Source organism: Anabrus simplex, chromosome 7 (genome assembly GCF_040414725.1).
Source record: "Anabrus simplex isolate iqAnaSimp1 chromosome 7, ASM4041472v1, whole genome shotgun sequence".
Taxonomy (NCBI): domain Eukaryota; kingdom Metazoa; phylum Arthropoda; class Insecta; order Orthoptera; family Tettigoniidae; genus Anabrus; species Anabrus simplex.
The window spans coordinates 176080937-176104914 of record NC_090271.1 but is presented as its reverse complement, the minus strand read 5'-3'; the positions used below and the strand labels follow the sequence as shown (position 1 = coordinate 176104914).

General features: G+C 35.9%; 1 protein-coding gene across 2 annotated transcripts in view; it reads right to left on the bottom strand.

Moving 5' to 3' along the window:
* Prim2 (DNA primase subunit 2) overlaps nt 1–23978 on the bottom strand; it is a 127724-nt gene that overhangs the window by 94729 nt on the left and 9017 nt on the right. Inside the window, exons 2-3 of one of the 2 annotated variants that reach the window (XM_067150809.2) lie at nt 12675–12853; nt 9666–9781 (exon numbers count right to left, since the gene is read on the bottom strand). In XM_067150809.2, the coding sequence (XP_067006910.2) occupies nt 9666–9781; nt 12675–12828 (270 nt within the window). In that variant the 5' untranslated portion in view covers nt 12829–12853. Of the gene's footprint in view, nt 1–9665; nt 9782–12674; nt 12854–23978 lie in introns of those variants that run through there. The other variant, XM_067150810.2, reaches the window with a different exon arrangement.

Here is a 23978-nt window from a genome sequence, read left to right as displayed (position 1 = left end):
AACGAACCCAGGAAAGATTAAAAATGATCGGTTTAGGATCAGAATAAGTACATCGAAAATCTACAGTCTGTTTTGCGCCTGAGCAATGGAGGTTCCTTATAAGTACATTATGAACAGTAAAATCAATTCAAATCAATTGGACTCACCTCCTTTTACATCACACCGCCGTTAAGTTTATTTAACCTCCGCCCCCCCCCCCCCCAAAAAATTAAAATAAGGCGCGTTTCTTTATGTTTAAAGGGGATTCCAAACACCAATGTTTACGTCTATTACCTTCAGTTTTGAGATATAATTATCCCCATGAAAATAATTCACTTTCTTCACTTCCTTTCACACTCCCCACCCCAAATGAATTTTCCGGCAAAAAATACTTGTTTCTTTAATAATAAAGGATCTTCTAAATACCAATTATCACGACTCTAACTTCTTCAGTTTTTGATTAATGTGTCCTCATGAAAGGAATTCAATTCCTTTTCACTTCCGCCCCCAAGATGGTTTCCCCCCCAAAACACATTTTTCTTTGTTTATTTTTAATAGAGATAAAAGTACCATTTTTCACTTCTGTAACATGTTAAGTTTTTTGAGATATACTGTAGAAATTCTCATTTTAAAATTTCACCCCCTTTTTAGTTCCCCTTAAGTGGAGTTTCCAAAAACAAATCACCTATGTTTCTTCACATTTACAGGAGATTCCAAATACACACTTTTTACATCTGTAACATTTTACGTTTCTCAGATATTCTGTAGATATAGTCTTTCAAAAAATTCACCGTAATTTGTCACTCCTGTTTAACTGCCATTAATTGGATTTTCCAAAAACAAAAAAATACGTGTTTCTTTATTATTAAAGGAGATCCCATATACAAATTTTCAGTTCTGTAATATCTTCAGTTTCCGAGATATATGTATCCTCATTAATGGCATTCAACCCATTATTCCTCCTTTTACACCCCTCCTATTGGGATTTACAGAAAAAAAAAAGTGTTCCGTTAGTTTTAAAGGAGACTCTATATACCAATTTTTACATCTGTAAACTTTTAAAGTTTTAAGATGTAGGCACACTCATTTTAAAAATTCACCCCCCTTTTCACCCCCATTATTTGGATTTTCCAAAAACAAAAAATTACTTGTTTCTTTATTTTTAAAGTAGATCCCAAATACCAATTTTCAGGTCTGTAATATCTTCCGGTTCTGAAATATAAGTAGCCTCATTAATGGCATTCAACCCCTTTTTAACCCTTTTCCACCCTTCCTATTGGGATTTTCCGAAAACAAAAAAATGCGTGTTTATTTTTAAAGGAGATTCCAATTACCAATTTTTGCATCTATAAACTTTAAAAGTTTTGAGATATAGATAAACTCATTTTAAAAATTCATCCCCTTTTCACCCCCCCCCCCCCCATTATTTGGGTTTTCCAAAAACAAAAAAATACGTGTTTCTTTATTTTTAAAGGAGATCCCAAACACCAATTTTCAGATCTGTAATATCTTCAGTTTCTGAGATATAAGTACCGGTATCCCGATTAAAGGCATTCAACCCCTTTTTCATCCCTCCTATTGGGATTTTCTGAAAACAAAAAAATACGTATTTACTTATTTTTAAAGAAGATTCTAAATACCAATTTTTACATCTGTAAACTTTAAAAGTTTTGAGATATAGATGCACTAATTTTAAAATTTCACCCCCTTTTTCACCCCCTTAGCGATGGAATATCCAAAAATCCTCCCTTAGCGAGCACCTACATGTTAATATGAATGTATCCCCAAAATTTCATTTCTTTACATCCAGTAGTTTTGGCTCGACAATGATGAATCAGTCAGTCAGGACAAGTTATTTTATATATATAGATATGTAATTTTTAGTGTTCTTTATAACCATTTGAGATTTATTCTTATGTTCATTTAATGTGTTAATACATTTACGCTTGGAATCGGTTGGTGTTTATTATGTAAACATACCATACCATGAGCATTTTGCTCCACACGCGACCACTCGCATTACTTTCATCCTAGCAACCATTGGCGGGTTAATTACTTCGAAGTATATATGCGAGTATTACGTGCACCTTACACTTATCAAATACAATTTAGTTACAAATTACTTTTATGAGTAGTAAAATACTACTAAAATAAAATTCTTCGCTTAATGGCCACACCCTACAATTTTTTCGAAAATTTTGGTATAAAAAGCGCGATGATTATGTGGTGAAATACAGTAGTTCATGATGTATGGTTCAGTAACGTCAAGCAATTTTGCTAATTGTGTATAATCAATTCGGCACTAGCAAGTGCTCATTCACAAAACTGCTGCTGCCTGATGTTTTCTTGTTCCTCAAGATGTTGCACATGCTGGTGATGATAGGAATACATTTATCGTGTGGTATAACTGGGTGCATGGAATGTCCAGCTGTGCAGAAAGTCGTCTACAGCTACTTGTAGGGCTATGTTCAACTGCTCATAGAATATTTTCCACTTTATTTACATCTTGCTCATCCTGCCGTTGAAGAAACCGTCGTTGGTATTCTCGAACAGAAGCCCTCGCATTTCCATTACAATACCCATAACTGTACACCGTATTGGCATACTTTTCATGTGTAAACACTCTTGGCATCACTGCAGCTAACAAAATGTATGAACTGTGATATACGATACTTCCTGCCAAGCCAAATATATTAAACATACAATTTTGTCAACAAATGTCACCATGGTGTTCGTTCTGCGGTATGTGATGTATCAAGATCCCTACTTCGGACACTGCCACGAACATCCTCTCGAAATCTCACCCATTTCCGTTTGCTACCAGAGCCGCTAATTTTAAATTCCGTTTTATATTTAATGCACCCTTGTTTATAAATATAGTTTAAACTAAATATGTATGAAATCAACACTGCCTTTAAATGTTGAAATACTGAAATATCTACAGGATTAAAAATACGTAGACCTATTGTTTTAAAACGTTTAGTTATGAAGAAGATCCTACGAGACGATGCAAGTGAAAATGCTATGACAAATGTAAAAACACTGGCACCATATCTGCCACGCCTGCAACCAATGAATGTTAAGGATCATCAGAATGTCTGTGATAATTGGAAATTCTTTAAACTAGCATGGAAAAATTATTCTGTGACTACCAAGTTACAAAAGAAGCCTGTACAGAGCAGACAGCTATATTTAATAGTGTACATTGTTCTGACTGTTTTAAAATATTACAAAACCTACGCACCTCAAATGCGGAGAGAAACACACTAAGTGGCATCATCAACAGTTTGGATGGATATTCTGTGCCGAAAATAAATGTGATCTACGAGAGATTCATATATTGCAAGTAATCAGCTTCATTTTCCGTATCAAAATTTAATCACTAAATTTTACACTATTGAGATTCTTCCACCGTTTTGATACTTTATAAAGTTCGAGAATACTTTATACTTTATAAAGTATCAAAATGGTGGAAGAATCTCAATAGTGTAAAATTTAGTGATTCATATTGCACCGAACGGGGGTACATCATTCGTATTGTGCCTTTTCCCTAACTGCCTCATATACTCCGGCTAATAATCTAATAGAGTATGTTGGATGCACAAATAAATATAATCATCTCCTAAAAATTCAGGACGACACGCAGGTAAGAATGAAAATAATTACATCAACTTAGGTCTGTAAACAAATAATATTATAATTATCTATATTTGCAAAAAAAAAAATCGTTTGTATATTTCATCCCATCCAACATGTGCATTCATTTGTCTACATCGATATTGGCTTATTTCGGTGAATATCATATGAGAATCGTATTTTGTTATCAAACCATATATTCGTTCGCTGCACAATACCTTTCAGGGATACTCATTTCAATTAACCTTTTTTTTAACGTGGACTCAACTGAGAAATGCACAGCCTTTTCCCCAAGTCCGTCCGCAAAACCAGTTCCGATTAATTGTAGCCAATAATAAAATAGATCTTAGAATTTATCGATTGATTATTTATAAGTACTCCATCTAATATCTCTTCCGATAATGAAATGAATAAATATCAAGAATTCCGGTTAAAATCCTTATCTCCTATTTTATTGAAAGTTCATTGTACTTGGAATGAAGTATGATTACAATTACATGTTCAGTTACATTCTTAGGAATTCCAATTCCAAATTGAAATACAATTCACATTTTCTTAAAATATTTTTTAAAAAATCGTCGAAATTAACATTACAATCTCGTTTCAATATTTTTGAAATATTATTGAAATATTGTAAAATATCCCCTAAACATTGTCGAGATGTCGTTGGAATGGTTGAAATACCTTGGAATATCGGTGAAATAATGTTGAAATATCAAGAACATTAACTAAGTATCACTCAAATATCAATTAAACATCATTAAAATATCATCTGAATTTCATTGAATATCCCTACAAAATTCATATGTATGATCTTTGCTTTCTTTGTTTTCTCAAGTCTTCATTGTGTAATAACGATAACAATATAAGTAAGTTCCATAAATATGGTTCAATAATTACCATACAGCTATATACCGACTCAAATAAAACCGAAAATAAAATATTCTTTATACTAGGTAAACTAATTTGGTCATAAAACCATCTGAAAATAAATAGGAGTAGCCTATCATAACATACATGTGCAAACAAGCTAATCAAATATCTAGGAATGCAATACTTCCATTCGTAAATAAACATCTTTCCGCGAAATTAAGACAGAAAATGGTATCGGAAATTTACCTGTTTACAAGCAGTAGTCATTTAAGTCCTGAAGACATTTCCTCCCTCCAAACATGCGCTTGACAGGAAATCAACTTGGGCTTAGCTTATTATGTGAGATTCTTCGAAAAAAATATGTTAATTTTCAATCGCAAATGCCTTGTTTTAGGATATAATTTTTGATCACCGTACACCACAAGTAGCCTGTAAGTTCATTAACCTCTTACAATCGTATGCATGTGCCATATAACCCGACTTCGTATACTGCTACATAATTCACATGACGAAAACATCAACTATAACCTAACATTAGCGTTATGTTGCTTAAATATTACCAACTGCTCAAATCTAGTCGTATTTCACCAAATACGCATTCCATCAATAACAATTCCTCATTACTTATACACTTCCGTATATCCATTATTTTAGCCTATAATCTCTTAAGATCATCGATCATAACAATGATTCCACATAACAAAATCATTCATTGCTTTTCATATGGTGCAGTATACGTATATTCCATTCACATAATCTCATCACATATCATGAGTTTACGGTATTCCGTAACACAAGCAATCACATATCCCCAGCAAAAGAACGCATGTGTTAATATTTCAGGTTCTACTTACTTACTTTTGGTGTCAAGTTATCGTCAAATTAAGTTCTATTAACCTTTACCACTCGTCTGTCGGGTGAGGCCCGACATTACGATATTCCCGTTCCGGTCGCATGTCGGGGGAGACCCGACATGGCATTTTATCGCCCACTGCTCGTCTGCCGTCTTTTAGCCGACAAAATACACGTTGATGTACTGTACTGCCATCTTTTGGTTCCGCGTGGAACTTTGCATAATCCAGATACTATTCGACAGTCAGTCAAAAATCTATTATTTAGATGGCAGTGTAGCCGTCAGTTGTCCACTCACGCACATGAATGCTCGAGCGATAGTAAACAAACATGGTCGCCATGTGCTCTTCTAGTCATATATATGTTGTATATGTCAGGCAACACACAAAACCACAGTATTTTCGCACCTCTGCTCCTAATGAATATATCTAATAGCATTTCACGATGCCTAAAAGTGAATTGACGATGGTCGGTTTGTGTACCGTAACCCAACATGTACCTGATGCTGACGGCTGGCACAATTATAAATCAACAGATTCAGATTTCAAGAAATTGCCGTTTACAGTGGTTTCAGCCTGCAAACTACCGCGAGGTATGAAAACAGAGACTGAATAGAGTTTTTCAATTGCTTTTAAGCAATAATTTGTACACTAAATTATTAACGAAACCAATCGGTATGCGATAACGGTAATAATAATAATAATAAAAATGCAAAATAATTCGTCTTAAATTCCACATATTGCTTTTATTTGCTCCAGTATAGCTTGTTGTAAACGTGTATAGCCTAACTACATCATTTAAAAGCCAGTGCTATCTCCAAAATCGTGAAAGATTAATACAGGTCATATAAGTTAAAAATGTACATTTAAAATACGAGTGGTAGAGGCAATTGAAATAATAACATTAAGTTATTTATTAGACCACCTAATCAATACAAAATCGTCTTGGATGATTTACATAAATTTGTTAGCTAATAGATTTTGTATTGATTAGGTGGTCTAATAAATAACTTAATGTTATTATTTCAATCTACATCATCAATACGGACCAAAAATGATATTTATTACATGTAATGGTAGAGGCAACACGGAGAACTTTAATTCGAGGGGTAAGGGTTAATCTAGAAGACGGTCTTATACCATTCTGCATTGCACTGGAGTTGAATTACACAATGAAAGGCATAAATCTTCAGAATCACATTGATAACGTCGGTTTTCAAAGCTTCACATAAAATAAACAAGCATTCCTACTCATTGATTATAGATTTGAAACGTCAAAGACTACCTAACTCCATATCCTAAATAAGTTATATGGATTCATTTTTAATGACACCACTCATGGAACTCTTATCTTGAAGAATTAAACATTAACCATACTACAATCATATATATAAGTAGTCATTTACTATCATTCATCCAAATCTAAGTAGTTTAACTACGAAAACTAAATATATGGAACTTGACTTATCTTGTTTTCGCTATTCGACTGGGATGGTCTTCATTCTGGATCTCCCTTGGCTCCCGACTCGAGTTGCGGTTCACGTCATCGTTGGTTACTGGTGACTGGCCTCGGGTGTGGGTGATGACGGCTGGCAAGGGCTCCCACCGGATTGTGACCCCATTCTTCTGGTTTACTCAGCCATAATATCTCCGTCGATTACGTGCGATGGAAACATAATGAAGGATAGCATTAGATGCATTCTCCAGACAGGAAATAAATAATTTTGAATATATTTTATCTATCTAGTAAATTATTCGTCAAGGTGCAATATTTAGCGCAATACTTAAAGTATTTCTTGTTTGTCGCTAGCTTAAACAATAACCTGCCGATCTCTAAATCTTCTTTAAGATTTCAGCTATGAGTTTGTATTGGCAACTATTACGGGGCGATGTCTTCCTCTTTCCTTTCACTTCTTTTCACGCCCGATGCTTTCAATTCGTATTTATGGTTTATATACCGCCGTAATTATACTATTAGTAGTTCTCTTCTCCGATTTCAACCTCTTCTTTTCTTGAATACCAATTCTAGCTTACAGTTTTGTTCCGATGATCAATACGATTTTTTTAAAGTGTCGTCTTTTTTTTACTCGGGACAACAATCTGATTCTTTTTACTCACGGCCATTTGGATTCCTTAGGTCCGATCGTCGCACTATTAACTCATGGCCTACTTGACTGGTTATATCTGCATTTTCTCTCTAGAATATACTCTTTCATTATATAACCTCCGTCATTTTTATCGCGATGCATGGCAAGTATTAGGGATGTAACTCCCGCTCATGATGCAAATCGGGCAATGAAATGGTACAATATATAACGCTACAGAACAAGATGGAGACAAATTGGAGCAATAGTACATGTGCACATTAAGAACGTTGGCAAGCACTTGTATAGCAAGACAATATCAGGTCAGTGCAACATGCAACACTATGCGCTATCTAGATTATGTGATGCTAAGCGAAGAAGGAAATCCTCTCATGAAGAGATTCAGAAAATGATTGCTGAGGGACAGTGAAGTGATGTTATGGTAAGCTGTATGTAAGTGTCAAACTCATGAGATAACAGAAAAAAGGATTTAGAAAATGGATACTGAAGAGAAGGTTTACAAAAATACAAAGAGCACCCCTAAAAGAACTACAGTCAACAAATATACCAAAATTATACTACAGTGATTGATAAATGTGAATGCTGGCTTGGAATGAATAAAAAACTGGTGTAGAAACTACAGTTCATTAGGTTAAACATGCAGAAAAGGTAGGAAGGGAACAAAGGCATGTGCATCTAAATAAGATGAAGAGTATAAAAGTAAGGCATGAGTGAAAGCATTGCATTAAGAAGAAAATTTAAAAGCAGAAGATAGTGAATCATTCTACACACTAACAGAATCCTAAATTATACAAAAAGTAAAAGAACCCACTAGGTCCTAAATACTAATGCAGGTGAACGAATATAGCAAGACAATATCAGGTCAGTGCAACATGCAACACTATGCGCTATCTAGATTATGTGATGCTAAGCGAAGAAGGAAATCCTCTTATGAAGAAGTTACGAACCAGAATAAAATGTTACGGTGGAGGAATTCTCATACCTATAGGTCATGCAATGATTAACATCATATATAAGAAGAAGTAGGTGTTGCTGTTTCAGATAATTAAAACTAACCTGAGACTGCTAAAAGGCCTGGAAAAAAAATCCAGAGGAAAGCTGCACGATTTGTTCTGGGCGATTTCCAACAAACAAGTAGTATTACTAAAAAATTTTAGAATCTTTGGGATGGGAAGACTTAGGAGTAAGGAGATGAGTTGCTTGACTAAGCAGTATGTTCAGAATTGTCAGTGGAAGGCGATATGCAATTCCATCAAATCACACTTTAAATTTCCACTATTACAGTAAAATTTGCTAAAAGCAGAACTTGAATAAAGTGGAAACTTGTCCAGTATGAACTTTTTCTTGGTCCTGGCAAAGCTTACAGAGTTATAATGTTTTTACTTTGAATAATGTGGAATCTCCTCAATGTGGAAAGAGAAACAAATAATGAAAGAATTCTAAAAAATCTACTTGTACAATGCAGAAAATATATTATGTTCAATCATTCTGTAAAATCAGATATGTTAATGGAATATACTAGATGTCACTAATATTTACTTTATACAAACAGACTGTAATAGAATAAATATTTTGTACATTTGATCTGTGAACATTGAACAAAAATAAATATTGAATACATAAACACACGCTTTGTTGCATCTTGATTCAGTTTGCCTAACTATACTACCATCCTGGGAGAAAACACATTATAAATACTTGAAATGACCCAAGTGCTCCAGTTTTGTAGTCCTGATCTAACATTCAATCCTCTTAGGTGCTTCCCTGTTGGCATAACTATAGTGTTGGACATGATAATTTTCATATCAAACTCACTGGACCTCTTTTCATATTCTTAGATATTAGATTGCAGGCTTTCAGCACACTCTACCATTAAGGCCTACAAATTATTATTATTATTATTATATTATAAATAAAATAATCTATGGAGTTTATGAATTGGGCAATTCTTGTACGGTCAGCAGCCTCAGTTATCATTATCACAGGTCGGTACAGGATTATTATTGCAATAAATAGGACTAAAAGGAAAACGACAACTGTCTTCCTCAACACTCAGGATAATTCAATTGTTCTAAATGATGTTGTCAAACAAGTTTGACATATTTATAAGAAACAGGAGAAAGAAATCATTTGAAGGAACTTTGAATAAGAGTTCTTTGAACATTAAACCATTACAAATTCCAAACAAAATAATAATAATAGAAAGAATTCAACTACATACCAATCGTGCGATTGATTTTAATCCTTGTTTCTTCATCTCGGCCAACACCGCAGATTTCCATTCCTCAAAACTTTTTGCTTTTCCCCTCTGACTGACTTGTTCAATTATTCTCAAAACTGAAAGTTAAGAAGCATAGTACAAATAAAGCTACTTACGTGGTAAAACATAAGTATAGATCATATTTTCATTTACATTTTATAGTAGATATTAAAAGTGAAAGTATGGAAGTTGATCATACATTATTAATTGTGGAATTAAAACAAGTAAAAATCCCTAAAATTGTACTGAAGAAGAAACCAAAATTCAGGATTTCGGGATTGGAGGAGGAAGATAAAAGAACGGCATTCCAAGAATGGATAAAAAAGAAGTTGCCTAACATGGAAATACTAAGTGGAGAAGATGAGTGGGACAATTTAAGACAGACATTTGTGGAAGCAGGAATTGAGGTATGCGGGAAAACAAAAGCAAAGGTTAAGGGAAAGGAGTTACGGTACTGGACAGAAAAAAAAAAAGAAAAAAAAAAAGGAACAAGGTGAAGAAAGAAATGGATAAGGAAAAGCAAGAAACATATCAGAAGGATGAATAAGAGAGAAAGGTTACATGTGGAATACAAAATATTGAAATCACAAATAAAAATGAGTATCACGGAAGAAAAGGAGAAATGTTGAGGAGAGTTTACGAACAAAATTGAGCAAGATAGTCGAGGAAATCGAAAGCTATTTGATAGAGTATTAAATTTGAGAAGAATAAATCAACAAAAATCAAGGCATTAGAGAGAGAGGATGGATCCATAATACATGACGAAAAGGGTCTTCAGAAGGTGATGGCAAAATATTTTGAAAAACTTTATAATGAGGATGGCTGCTTGGAGGAAGAAGGAGATTAAGATATCATAATGGAAATAATAGACAGAGAAAAGAAGAGAACCCGATAACATGGTTGGAACTTGAAAGGGCAGTGAAAGCAATGAGCAAATGTAAAGCAAGTGGAAAAGACGAATTCAGTGCTGATATGATTAAGGCAACAGGAAGCATTGGACTACAGTGGCTATACCAAGCCCTCAATGCCATATGGAAGGATGAAAGGATACCTGAAAATTGGCAACAAGAAAGCACTGTACCATTGTTCAAAAAAGGAAATAGGAAGAAATGTGAAAATTATAGAGGTATAACCCTATTATCACATGGGTTAAAAATAAAGGAGAATGTCATAGACAAAAGACTGAGGGATATAATAGAAACACAGTTAGAGGAAAAACAATATGGCTTTAGACCAAACAGATCAACAATAGACTAGATATTTATTGTGTGAACGATAATGGAACAAACATCTGGAAAGGAACAAGGAAATCATCTTCATATTTTTGGATTTGGAAGAAGCTTATGATACAATTAAGAGAAAACATATATGGGAATGCCTACTGAAAAGGAATGTACCCAAATCATTAATTAACAAGATAAAAATGTTGTATCATGAGAGTAAAAGCAGTGTACAAGTGGGGAGTGGTGACACTGGAACATTTTATACCAAAAAAAAAAGTCTAAAGCAAGAAAGTGCACTGTTGTCATTATTATTTATTATATTGATAGATGAAATCATAAAACATGTAAAACAGAGTATCAGTAGTGATGAGGTGAATACTCTGGTATTTGCAGATGATGTGAAGGGAGAAATGGAAGTACAAAGGAGACTGGACATTTGGAACGAATATCTGAAGGAGTTTGAAATGGTAATTAGTAAAAAGAAAAACGTGGTCATGCACTGTGGAAAAGAGAAAAAGAGAAGCCAAGTGAACATTGATGGAGAATGGTTAGAGAATGCAGAACATTTTACATATCTAGATAGCATTATTAATGGAAGTAAGTAATGAAATGTATGTATGTTCAGTCTTCAGGGCTAAGGCTGGTTGGATCCTACACAGCTTGGCCATCAGCTGTCATAGATGGCTTAGGCATCACTGAAGAGGCGTACTAGGGAAATGAGGAGTGAGGTAGTTTCCCGTTGCTTTCCTCACCGAGCCAGAAGTTGCTATTACATATCAGTCTGCCAAGCATACTGAAATGCATGCACTAACCGACCCTATGAGCAACATTTTCACACCATTCATAGCAGGAACTCGCTGCACAAGGAATGGCATTACTAACATCGCTCATACCTCAATCACTTTCATATTGTCAAAGCCAAGGATAAGACAGAGGCAGATAAATGAAAGTAATAAAATTGCTCTAGCCCATACCAGAAGACATAGTGCACTGTAAACACTAGGTCCTGCCAGCAAAGGCATAAGTAATGAAAGCAATCCTGAAATTAATAACAGACTACGTAAAAGTACAATATTTTATCATCAAGTCGGAGAGCTTTTATGGGATGACAATGTACCCAAGAGAACAAAATTAACATTATATAAACAGTATTTCATACCAACTGTAACATATGGACTAGAAACCCTGGTAACTAATAAGAGACAAGATAGTAAGATCCAAGCGGCAAAAATGAAACTTTTAAGAACATCGGTTGAAAAGACAAGAGATAGAATTCAAAATATTAAAATCAGATAAGAGCTAAATATAGAACCGTTAGTACAGAACATACAGAAAGCAAGACTGAGATGGTTCGGGCATGTAAAAAGAATGGGAAAGGAACGGGTAGCAAGAAGGGAATTGGAAAGAGAAGTTAAGGGAAAGAGACCAGTTGGAAGACCGAGAAGAAGATGGATGGATCAGATTTGGAAGGACATTAGAGAAGCTGGATTAGATGTGGCGGAAGTAATGGAGCAGGAAACGTCGAAGGACAGAAAGAAGTGGCAGAGGCTTGTTAACCACACCTGGGCAACTGGGGTGGGACACTGATGATGATAATTATATTAAAAGTAATAAAATAACAAGACACTAGAGCTGTAAAGGATCATTACTAAATACACATCCTGATCTTTAACAATTGCCTTCTTCTGAAAAACACTTGACCTCAATGATACCTACTGGAGAGGATATCTTATGATTAACTGGTTACCTTTTAATCTTTCCAAAGCCAAGTCCTCAAATTCAGCTAGTGAAATACTTGATGTAGGAGGAATAGTATATAACTGCAAGTCATGTGGGTATAACTCTGTTAGGCTCCCAGTCTGGATTTTATTGCCACGTCTGCGACGTGATGTAACCTCCATATTTCACAGATGCTAAAGGAAATAACTGAAAAGAGATGTAAATTTAAAGAGAGTGAAGCAGTACTCTATTAAAAATGTATGAAAAAGCAACATATTATAACGAGACAACTCTTGTCTATAATTTTCCACACAGTTCTTTATTTCGAAAGGAGAAAATTGGTAAATTGCTAGGTAAAAGATCCACAAAATCGAATGGATGTGCTACAACTTCACAGCCTAATTTACTGATTATGCTCTGCATTGTGTGCCTATACTGAGCTGCAATATTATCCTTGTGCAGAAATCACAAAGACATGATCTCTCTGTAGCAATTTTCTTTTTTCATTACTTGTTGAAAAACATCACAATAGTGTGATGCAATGACTGTTAACAACCCCAACTGGTCAAGGTATTGGGAAATGACAGGAGGTATCGACAGTTTAACTTTTTTGCCATAGATTTTTTTTATGGAATGGGAAAAAAAATCATGTAATGCATTTTATAGTCATCTTATATCAATGTACTCACTTGAATATATTCGTCATCGTTGGCTGTAACTCAGTCCGAGTATTTAGAACTTCTTCCTATATACATTGACCAATAGTTGGTCCATTATTGTATATTATAAATTTTCTAGCTAACTCATTCCTGGTTGCCAGCGTTTCGCCACAGTGTGCTCAGTTGTGTTCATCAGTTGGTAAATAGCACACCTACCAAGATGCATGGCTAGTGCACACCATGGAGGCCACTGCGTAGGCTACTTGGAGCCACCGGTAGTGCCAATGCACTATGAGAGATTTTGTCTCATTTCCAAAAATTGATGCCTGCCTGGCCATCAGATGATATAGAGGTTGATTCCCATACGGAACCTGAATATTTGTTCTGAATAAGTAAATTTATAATACCAATTTAGGTGGACCATTATTGGACATTATAAATTTTCCAGCTAACTCATTCCTGGTTGCCAGTGTTTCGCCCCAGTGTGCTGAGTTGGGCTCATCGGTTGGTAAACAGCACACCTCCCAAGGCGCATGGCTAGTGCATACCATGGAGGCCACTGCCTAGGCTATTTGAAGTCGCCGGCAGTGCCAATGCACTATGAGAGACTTTGTCTCATTTCCAAAAATTGATGCCTGCCTGGCATATTGTACATAAAACAGTGTTGTGATGCCACATTATAATAGCTATTATGCACATAATTTTATTTGCATAGCCACTTACGGTGTTTTATAATTGACAATTCGTTGTTTTGAACAACAGTTTTAACATATGATTTTAATTGGACTTCATGCTTCGTATCATGTTCACGCCGCACCATTTTAACATTGAAGACTGACAAGACGCCATCACGCTGCGTCAGAGGACACAAAGACTTTGCATTTACTTATTTTAATGTGTCCTTGCCTTATTTTTAATGTTATGTATTTGTATTTGTGACTGAAGATGTCCTATAAGAGGACGAAACATGTTTCACAAGTGTAATTTAATGTAGTCTTTTTAATAAAGACAATTACAATATTGTAAAAGGGGAATTAAAAAATCCAAATCTTCACAAGTTGATACTTTGACAATACAGGCTCTAATATGAAATTTATAACGTGCAATATTCAGGCAGGCTGTTACATTCGGTACGACCGGGCGAGTTGGCTGTGTGGTTAGGGGCGCGCAGCTGTGAGCTTGCATCCGAGAGATAGTGGATTGGAACCCCACCGTCGGCAGCCCTGAAGATGGTATTCCATAGTTTCCCATTTTCACACCAGGCAAATACTGGGGCTGTCTATTAATTAAGGCCAAGGCCACTTTCTTCTCACTCCTAGCCCATTCCTATCCCATCGTCGCCGTAAGACCTATCTGTGTCGGTGCGACATAAGGCAAATTTTAAAAAATACTCGGTACACAGCAGTAATCCTATCTATTGAAGAAGGGTGGCAAGAGAAGACACAAACACATCACAACAAACAGTGGTCAATGTAATGTTATTGTTGCTCAATGTTATGACCTTTCTATATTGTAGGCCTTCGCATTTAGTTTTCTTTCGACTCTGTGATTTGTAAAATTATTTATAGCGTAGACTGTAGTTAATTATTCTCCAACTTTACATACCGATTTTCATTAAATTCTGTTTACGCATTTTCTCGTGACTCGACGCTGATATGGACTTAGTAACAAATATCCAAATTTATGAATATCTTTGTGATCATAGCCAGTATGTATCAGACATAAATGATCGTAAATTTAATACTATAACTTTAGTTATGTAGTATTTATCAATACGACCTCTAATAACAAATATTTGATAATTAAATTTTAGGCCTTTCTCTAAACTACCATTTCACTCAGTGTGAATAAATTATTTATGGCCTAGATTATAGTGACTTATTGCCCGACTTCGTATACCGATTTTCATTAAGATAGGACCACTAATAACATAGATATTTGAGAATGAAATTTTAGGCCTTCCCCTAAACTACTATTTTTCTCAGCATGAATACAATCATTTATGACCTAGATTGTAGCGACTTATTCCCCAACTTCGCCTACTGATTTTCGTTATGATACTACCACTAATAACATAAATATTTTACAATTTTCAGCTCTTCCCCTAAACTACGATTTCAGTCGCCATGAATTCAATTATTTGGCCCAGATTATAGTGACTTATTCTCCGACTTTGCATACCGATTTTCATTAAGATACGACCACCAATAACATAAATATTTGAGAATTAAATTTCAGGCCTTCCCCTAAACTACCATTTCACACATCGTGACTAAAATTATTTATAGCCTAGATTGTACCAACTTATTCCCCGACTTTGCATACCGATTTTCATTAAATTCTATTCAGCCGTTTTCTTGTGATGTGTGTACACACATACATACAGACAGAAATTACGGAAAATTAAAAAGTGCATTTCCTTGTTACTGTGAACACGACTGATTCAGAAATACCATCCTTTTTCAATTCTGAGCAATGTACAGACAAAACTCTTATTTTATATATATATAGATTGATTAGATCAACTCAGTTTATGGATGTGTTTGCGATGACTAAACAGACCAATCGTGGCGTAAAACATACGCCCACACAAATCACACTGAACGGATGCAGGAGGGCGGAGTTGTAACTGATGGAGTTTTCTTGCTTGTCGCTTGGCCTCTTGATGTCTACGGTGTTCTCTTTCAAACAAGTTGACAGCGGTGGATGTAGTGTTCCGCCACACTGAACGGTCCACAGCACATTCTTCCCATGTCTATATATTTATACCAGTTGCCTACATGATATGTTTCAGCTGGTCCACAAAACACTTAAGAGGGACTCCATGAGGTTTAATGCCAGAGCAAAGTTCACCATGAAGAATTTGGCAGGGAACCCTGGTATCACACATGTGGTGAACATGGCCTAACCATCTCAGTTGATGAGCGATGACTGTTGCCTGAATGCTATTTAACTGCGCTCTGTCAAGAACTGCCGTGTTGGTCATGTAGTCCTCCCACTTAATATTCAAGATGCATCTCATTTTCTGTTGGTGGAAGCACTCAAGTTTTTTGATAACACGGCAATAGAGTGTCCAAGATTCACAGCCATACAGCAGAGTGGAAATGACAACAGCTTTGTACACCATGAATTTGGTATGCAGTTTTAGGTCATTATTTATGAAGATTCTGTGCATTAACCATCCAAATGCTGCATGAGCAGCCCCAATTCCTTTATCAACATCTTGTTCACAGGTACACCGTTTAGACAAGAAGCTTCCAAGATATGAAAAATTATCAACTTGTACCAGTGTTGTGTCTAAGATGGAGATACTGAAGTCAGGAAGAGTTAATCCTGGGACTGGTTGTGCAAGTTCCTTCGTTTTTTCCTCATTAATGGCAAGACCAAAGCGATCACATACAGTTTTAAAGCAGTCGACTGACTATTGTAGTTCTGCAGGTGTTAGAGCAGGAGATGCGGTGTCATCGGCATACTGCAGTCTGTCACCGGGATAACCAGAGTACATCTTTGTGAGCAAAGTCTTGTAAGATTGAAAAGACCTCCATCAAAATGAAATTTAATCTCCATGCCTAAATTGTTTGCAGATGATTCATGTTGCACGGCAGCCATGTACAGTACAAAGAGTTATAGGAGCAAGCACACAGCCTTGTTTCAATCCATGAGTGATTGGGAACGAATCTGATACTGTGTTACCATAAAGAACCTGTCAAGACATGCCATCATGAAGAGCTCGAACCAATTCTACATATCTTTCAGGACAACCAAAATGTCTCAATACTTTCCACATAGCAGATCTTGGTACTGAATCAAAGGCTTTTTCCAGATCATAGAAAACTAAATACAGACGCTGTTGTTGCTCTCTGCTTTTTTTTTTTTCCTGGAGTTGTCTAGCACAGAAGATCATATCTGTTGTGCCTCTGGAGGTTAAGAAACCACATTGAGACTCAGGCAAAATCCTCTCTGAGATAACTTGGAGCCAGTTTAATAAAATTCTTGCTAGAATTTTACCTGCAATTGACAAAAGCAATATACCACGGTAGATCCCACATACGCTATGATCGGCTTTCTTGAAGATAGTGATGATAGTAGCATTCTTCAAGTCGTCAGGTACCTTTTGATTTTCCCAAATCAAGAAGATGTGTGTGAAAAGTATAGTCTTCCAGGGTATACCTCCATTTTGTATTAGTTCCACAGGGATGTTATCAGGACTAGGAGCCTTTCTTGGTTTTAGTTGATTGAGTGTTTTGGTAAAGTCTCAATGTGGGTAGAATTGCCATCCATGGGTAGTGGGGCTGCTGAGGGACATTACGAAGAAGATCCTCAGCGACACGGGAGACAAGATTTACAAGCCCAGAGAAATGTTCCTTCCAACGCTCTAAAATTTCTCCATTATCACTTAAAATGATGAAGTTGTCAGCAGTCTTAAATGACCCCGATAAAGATCGAATTGGACCATATATCTCATTTATGCCAGCATAGAAGTTTTGCAGGTCACAGGCATCAGATATTCTTTGCAGTTTTTCAGCTTTTTGTTGCCACCGGTTATTCTCGATTTCCCTAATTTGTGCCTGACATTTTCCTGAAAGTTCCAAGAAATGTGATTTCTTCACATTGGAAGACTGATCATGAAGACAGGATAGATGGGCTTCCCGACTGGCATTGATCAGGCATTTAATTTCTTCCTTATTTTCATCAAACCAGTCACAAAACCAATTGTTTCCTCAGCTGAGCGATGACCTCCTGAAGCGTGGCCCACTCCTGATTTTTTCTATCACTGCTGACTGGATGACTAGGCAATTTGTTTGAGATTGCATTTTTGTAAACTGTAGCAATGGATTCAATTTGAAGTTTAGAAGTATCAAATTTCTTTGTGGGCAAGTTGTGGATGGATCTTTTTGGTTTGCGACAGATTGAGATTCTCAATTGGCAAAAAAGGAGCTTATGATCTGTCCAGCAGTCATCGATATATCTTGCAGTCCGTGTAACAAGGACATATTTTTTATCACATTGCCTGGTGATGATATATTCCAGGATGTGCCAGTGCTTTGAGCGAGTATGCATCCAAGTGGTCTTGTAGCGATAAGGCAGGCGGAAGTGAGTATTAGTAATAAAGAGTTCGTGATCAGCACATAAACCAAGGAGCAGTATAGCATTGGCATTATAGTTGCCAAGTCCATGTTTTCCCATCACATTGCCCCATAATTGGTGATATTTACCACCTCTGGCATTGAAATCGCCATTCAAACTTATTCGTCTACTAATGTCATTCCACACCATCTCTCCGCTGACAGCTCGGAACATACCACTTATATAATACAGATGTTGATTCCCAAAGGGAATTTAAAATATTTGTCCCGAATGAGTAAATTTATAATACCAATATAATGGTTGTACATTTTTATAATTATGAATGTTACTTAAAATCTGTGTAATTAAAATACAGAGACTAGATTAATCCTTATGGGATAATAGACACGTCATAAAACATTTATATACATTATTAAATTTTAAAGCTCTTTGCATTATTGATTTGTTGTAACTATTATAAAACTAATTGTAACACCCAGGGTTTTATGACGTGTCTATTATCCCATAAGGATTAATCTAGTCTCTGTATTTTAATTACACAGATTTTTAGTAACATACATAATTATAAAAATTTACAACTTAGTTTAGAATGCTCTGTTCATGTTCTCACACTGGTACAAGTGTTTCGTGTAGCTACTTAAAATAGCCTTGCAACAATTTCCTAGGCTGACGATGGCACAGGAAGGTGCCGAAACCAGCCCCAAAATGACAAATAATAAATATGTGATATTTTAATAATCTCACTATTTTACTGTATTGAACAGGTGGAAACCTTTATCCTATCTGTAATTGTTAAAGGATGATGATAGAGAAAATGATTATGAATTTAAAATAATTAGTGGACCTAATTCACTACCCCTTATTTTCTTATAAAATTGTTTAAAAATAGATGAAAATTTATTTATATGAACTAAGTAAGGTATTGCTTTGAAGTGAAATCATTAAAGTTTAAAAACATAATAAAAATACACCAAAACACACTAAAACTGAGTCAATAGAATAAAATAAAAAGGCAGTTAACAATAAAATTAACAACAAATAAAAAATCAACTTTCATACACCATAAAACGGGCTACCATCCTGCATAAAACAGATAATGAGGTCTACTGACTGCTCGTCATCTCTTAGAATGAGGTACATTGTACTCGAAAATTTTAGACTATGGTGCAGATCAGACAGATCCACGCACTCCGTAAGGATGTGTACTACGGTAAGATGAATACCGTAAGTACACAGCTGGGGAGGGGGGGGGGGGGGGGTGGCACGCTTCTCCCTTCATTTAATAGGAATGCGTTTTTTATAGTAGTTGTATCACAACCCTTGCAAAGTATTCACAAATAAGAGATATTATTAACGTTATTATTTGTATTGATAGGAAGGGAAAGTCTGCATGGTGAAAGCAATGATAATGCCATTAGACTAATCAATTTCGCTACATCCACAAACATGAATGTGCAGAGTACCACTTTCCCACAAAAACAAATACATAAGGAAACATGGTATTCGTCTGACAGTAAGACTGCCAATCAGATAGATCATGTACTAATTGATAACAGGCATAGAAGATCCATAACGGATATCAGAGCTTACAGAGGAGCTGAGATAGGATCTGATCACAATATGATAATTGCTTCTGTCAAAATTAAATTGAAGACCTCTTGTAAGTCACAGACTGAGGAAAGGTGCAAAGTTGACATGGAGAAACTGAAGCAAGAGGATGAAATATTAAAGTATAATGTGGAAAATGCAAACAGATTTGATATTCTGGGAGGAGATCCTACAGAAGACATTGATGAAATAAATGACGAAGTTTGTGAACGAACGTGGAATAACGCGAAACAAATCATGACAACTGTAGCAATGAAAGTGATATCAAAAGGTGTTAGTAAGAAAAAGAATAGGTGGAATAATTAAACTTTATTATTTATTTGACTTCAAAAAGAAATGGTTCAATGCGGCATGTCAAGATGCAGTTAATGAAGTGGCAATATGGCATAATAAGTGGCTGCAGTCTAATAAGAATGTAGATGTTGAGGAACTATACAGAGAAAAACAGAAAGAATGTAGTAGCCTAAATAAATTCGTAGAAAGAAAAAAGTCTACCTGAGACAACAAATAGAATCAATCCAAGATGACTACAGAAACAGGATCATCCGCAAGATGTATGGAACTGTCAACAAAAAAAAGGATTTCAACCACGATCAAGTATTATGAGAGACAAGTCTGAAAATTTAATTGCTGATCAGGACAAATTATTAAATTACTGTAAGCAATACTTCGATTCCTTGCTGAAATGTGATGATCTAGAAACCTGTATTGATAAACCATCTAGTTCCCCATCAGAAGTACAAAAATCAGAGCAACCATATCAAGAGGTATTACAAAGTATTATACATTTAAAAAACAATAAACATCAGGTAGTGACAACATTCCTGCTGAGCTTATTAAATACAGTGGAGAAAAATTACATAAATACATGTTATATAAGATCATTCTAATGATATGGCACGATGAAGTTATTCCAAAAGAACGGCAGGGATCACTTATTGTCCCAATTCATAAAGGAGGGTTGTACAGAGATCGAATCATGAGGAGGTTGACAGATTGCCTTTGAAGATCGGGAAATATATATTTAAAAGAGTAGAGGAGTTTAAATTCCTTGGTGAATTAATCGATGAGCAAAATCAAAGGCAACAGGAACACCAAGCTAGAATTAAGAATGCAAATAAGGCATTTTACTCTACGAGCCCTATATTAGGCTCCAAGTTTTTAACAAGGAATGAAAAACTGATTATCTACAATACAATCATTCGACCAGTACTTCTGTATGGTTCCGAGACATGGAGTATAACCAAGAAAGAGCAGCAACAGTTGCAAGTCTTTGAGAATAAACTTTATACAAAATTATTTGGTCCATGGTTCGATTCTACCTCTCATTGCTGGCAGAAAAGATCTAATTATGAGATTTACACCCTCTCTCAACAACACACTGTAATGGGTGTGATAAAATCCAACAGACTGCACTGGGCTGGACACGTACTGAGGATGCAGGATAACAGAGCACCAGTAGATCTATACAAGGGATCTCTTAATGGGAAAAGACCTTCAGGAAGACCCTGAAGCACCTGAAAGAAGATCAAAAAGGTATGCCAGACCCTCCAAAAAGATAACTGGGAAGAGCAGACTCAAGATCGAACACGATGGAAGAGGATTGTGAGATTGGCACGGGAACTTCACATCAGTCAGAAACCTAAGAAGTGAGTGAGTGATTTGTATTAATATTATTTCAATTGTATATTTATTCTTAATATTTTAAGCTGGAAGGTCTTCATATGTGATATGAGTAATTTGTTTTGTACAAGCGGATGGGAAAACAGTGCTATTTACAACTCAGAAGGTCATGTGGACATCCCAGAATCTGACGACGTGGCCTTGTTATTGTCTTGCGACCAGGAAGAGGTTCGAGGTGTGGTCTTGGAATGGCAAGAGGATCTTCCACTCGTGATTGGATGGCAAGCAGGACCAATCTAGACGTATCGTGTGGGAGTAGGGGGAAGCTACGGTCTATTTAGCAATGTGAGAAAACAATGGAGTATTTGACATGACATTTTTGTGGAATGTACTTGACTTATTTGTGGAACGTGATTACCTTGAAATTTTGGTGGAACGTGAAGTGTGGTACTGACATACTGAGAAGTTCCTAACTCCTTTACAGAATTTACAAACATATAAAACTGCATTTAAATTGAAAATTATGAAAATTAATATTCATTAAATAAAATACACAATCGTCGAACCTTGTACTCACACTTACTTCTTACCTGCTTACTTACACATATGTTATTTGAAATGTGCAGCAATAACAGAATGAGACTCTTGACTATCTCTAGGGTGTGGGGTAATAAGCTTACCTGTGACAACATACCATATAAGTTCTGGGAAAAGGAGATTGGCGTTCGGTTTCCCCATTAAATTTGAGGTTCAGAAATTTTACTGTATAAATGAAACGAAAGATTAATTTGATAGAACAAAATATATTCTTGAAATTGTATATAAAAAATAGTAAGTCTTGTTGCGATAAAAGAGATGAGAATATGAAATTATGACATTGCAACTGAAAGAAATTAGGCATGAATTTGAATTCTTCTTGACAGGGCATTTAACAATTTTATACGAAATATATCCCTCACTGATTCACTTAATTCTACCTTCAACACTTTGAGTGTAATTACGATGTATTCCTTAGATCTGGTGTTTACTGTAGATGTGTCAAGCCTAATTTGGTGACGTATCCACGTGACTGCTTCTTCTGCATCCTGATGACTACTTAGTAAGTCTATCCTTCTTTGACTTCGTGGTAAGCCTTCCCGTCCGTATCTTCAACTAAGAGACCGACCAACTGTAGCCTCATTCTCTCAGTGACCAATGAGTAATGAATCACTGAGTCCTCTCCTTCCCGTAGACTCCCGTTGACTTAATGACCGACAGAGGCATCTGCATTTCGTTCACACTCCGACCAACTGTCGCCTCTCATTCCAACTGAATAATGACTGACGCTACAAGATACAGCCACCTTATATAGGCGTTGACGCACCTACGTAATCTCCAGAAATAACAATAATCTACTCCCACTTCGCAACAGATATTACATACAATGGTCAAATAGCCCGGGGCTCCCTAGGTAAGTCTAAGACTGCGAGCGCATCGCTAAATGCTCACGATGACGTAGCGATGACTCTGCAGTTACTCCAGCAGTATTGCACAATGTAGCAATGCCACATCCACATCTGATATACAGCAATTTCCACTGTACATGTCTTTAGTGTTAAACTACACACACGTATATATGCATACATTTAACTACAATCACGCAAGCGACAAGCATTGCAGAATTGAATTGAATAATAATGATAATGCAATAATATTAATCTCACAGATAAAATAATAATAGTACAGACACAATAATAATATTAATAATAATAATAATAATAATAATAATAATAAAAATAAAAATACAGACATCACCTTGTAACGGGATTTGAACCGTTACAATTCAAACTGTGGAATGCTTCAGCACTTGGCATTATATCACTTGTGGCAGCTTGGTGTCTTATATGTTGGTGAAAGCTATGGGGTACTGTGTTTCAGACTTTCCATAATCTGTAATCTGGAACAACAAGCGTGTGTTGCTCAAATGAAAGTACCGGGTACTGTTAAACCAAGTGTTAGAATCAGTGAATGCAGAATTATAAAGGTCTAGTATCAGTGTGATATAACAAGTGCCAATGGTGAGAATCTGTAAGTTGTGTTGATACATAGACAGTGAAGGGCATTTATCCGTGTAATTGTGTGTGTATGCACATATATACACACTGCCGGCCAAACATTTCAGGACAAAACACGTACCTGCATGAATATGTTTAATGACAGAATATATTACTGTAACCAAGTTTTGAAGGTTTTTCAGGTAACGGCAACGAGTTTGTGTTCGACGTTCAGCATTGGGAAAAAATGCATCCTACAGTACAACACCTACAGTGGTACATGGAGGGGGCTCTGTGATGGTTTGAGGTTGTTTCACATTC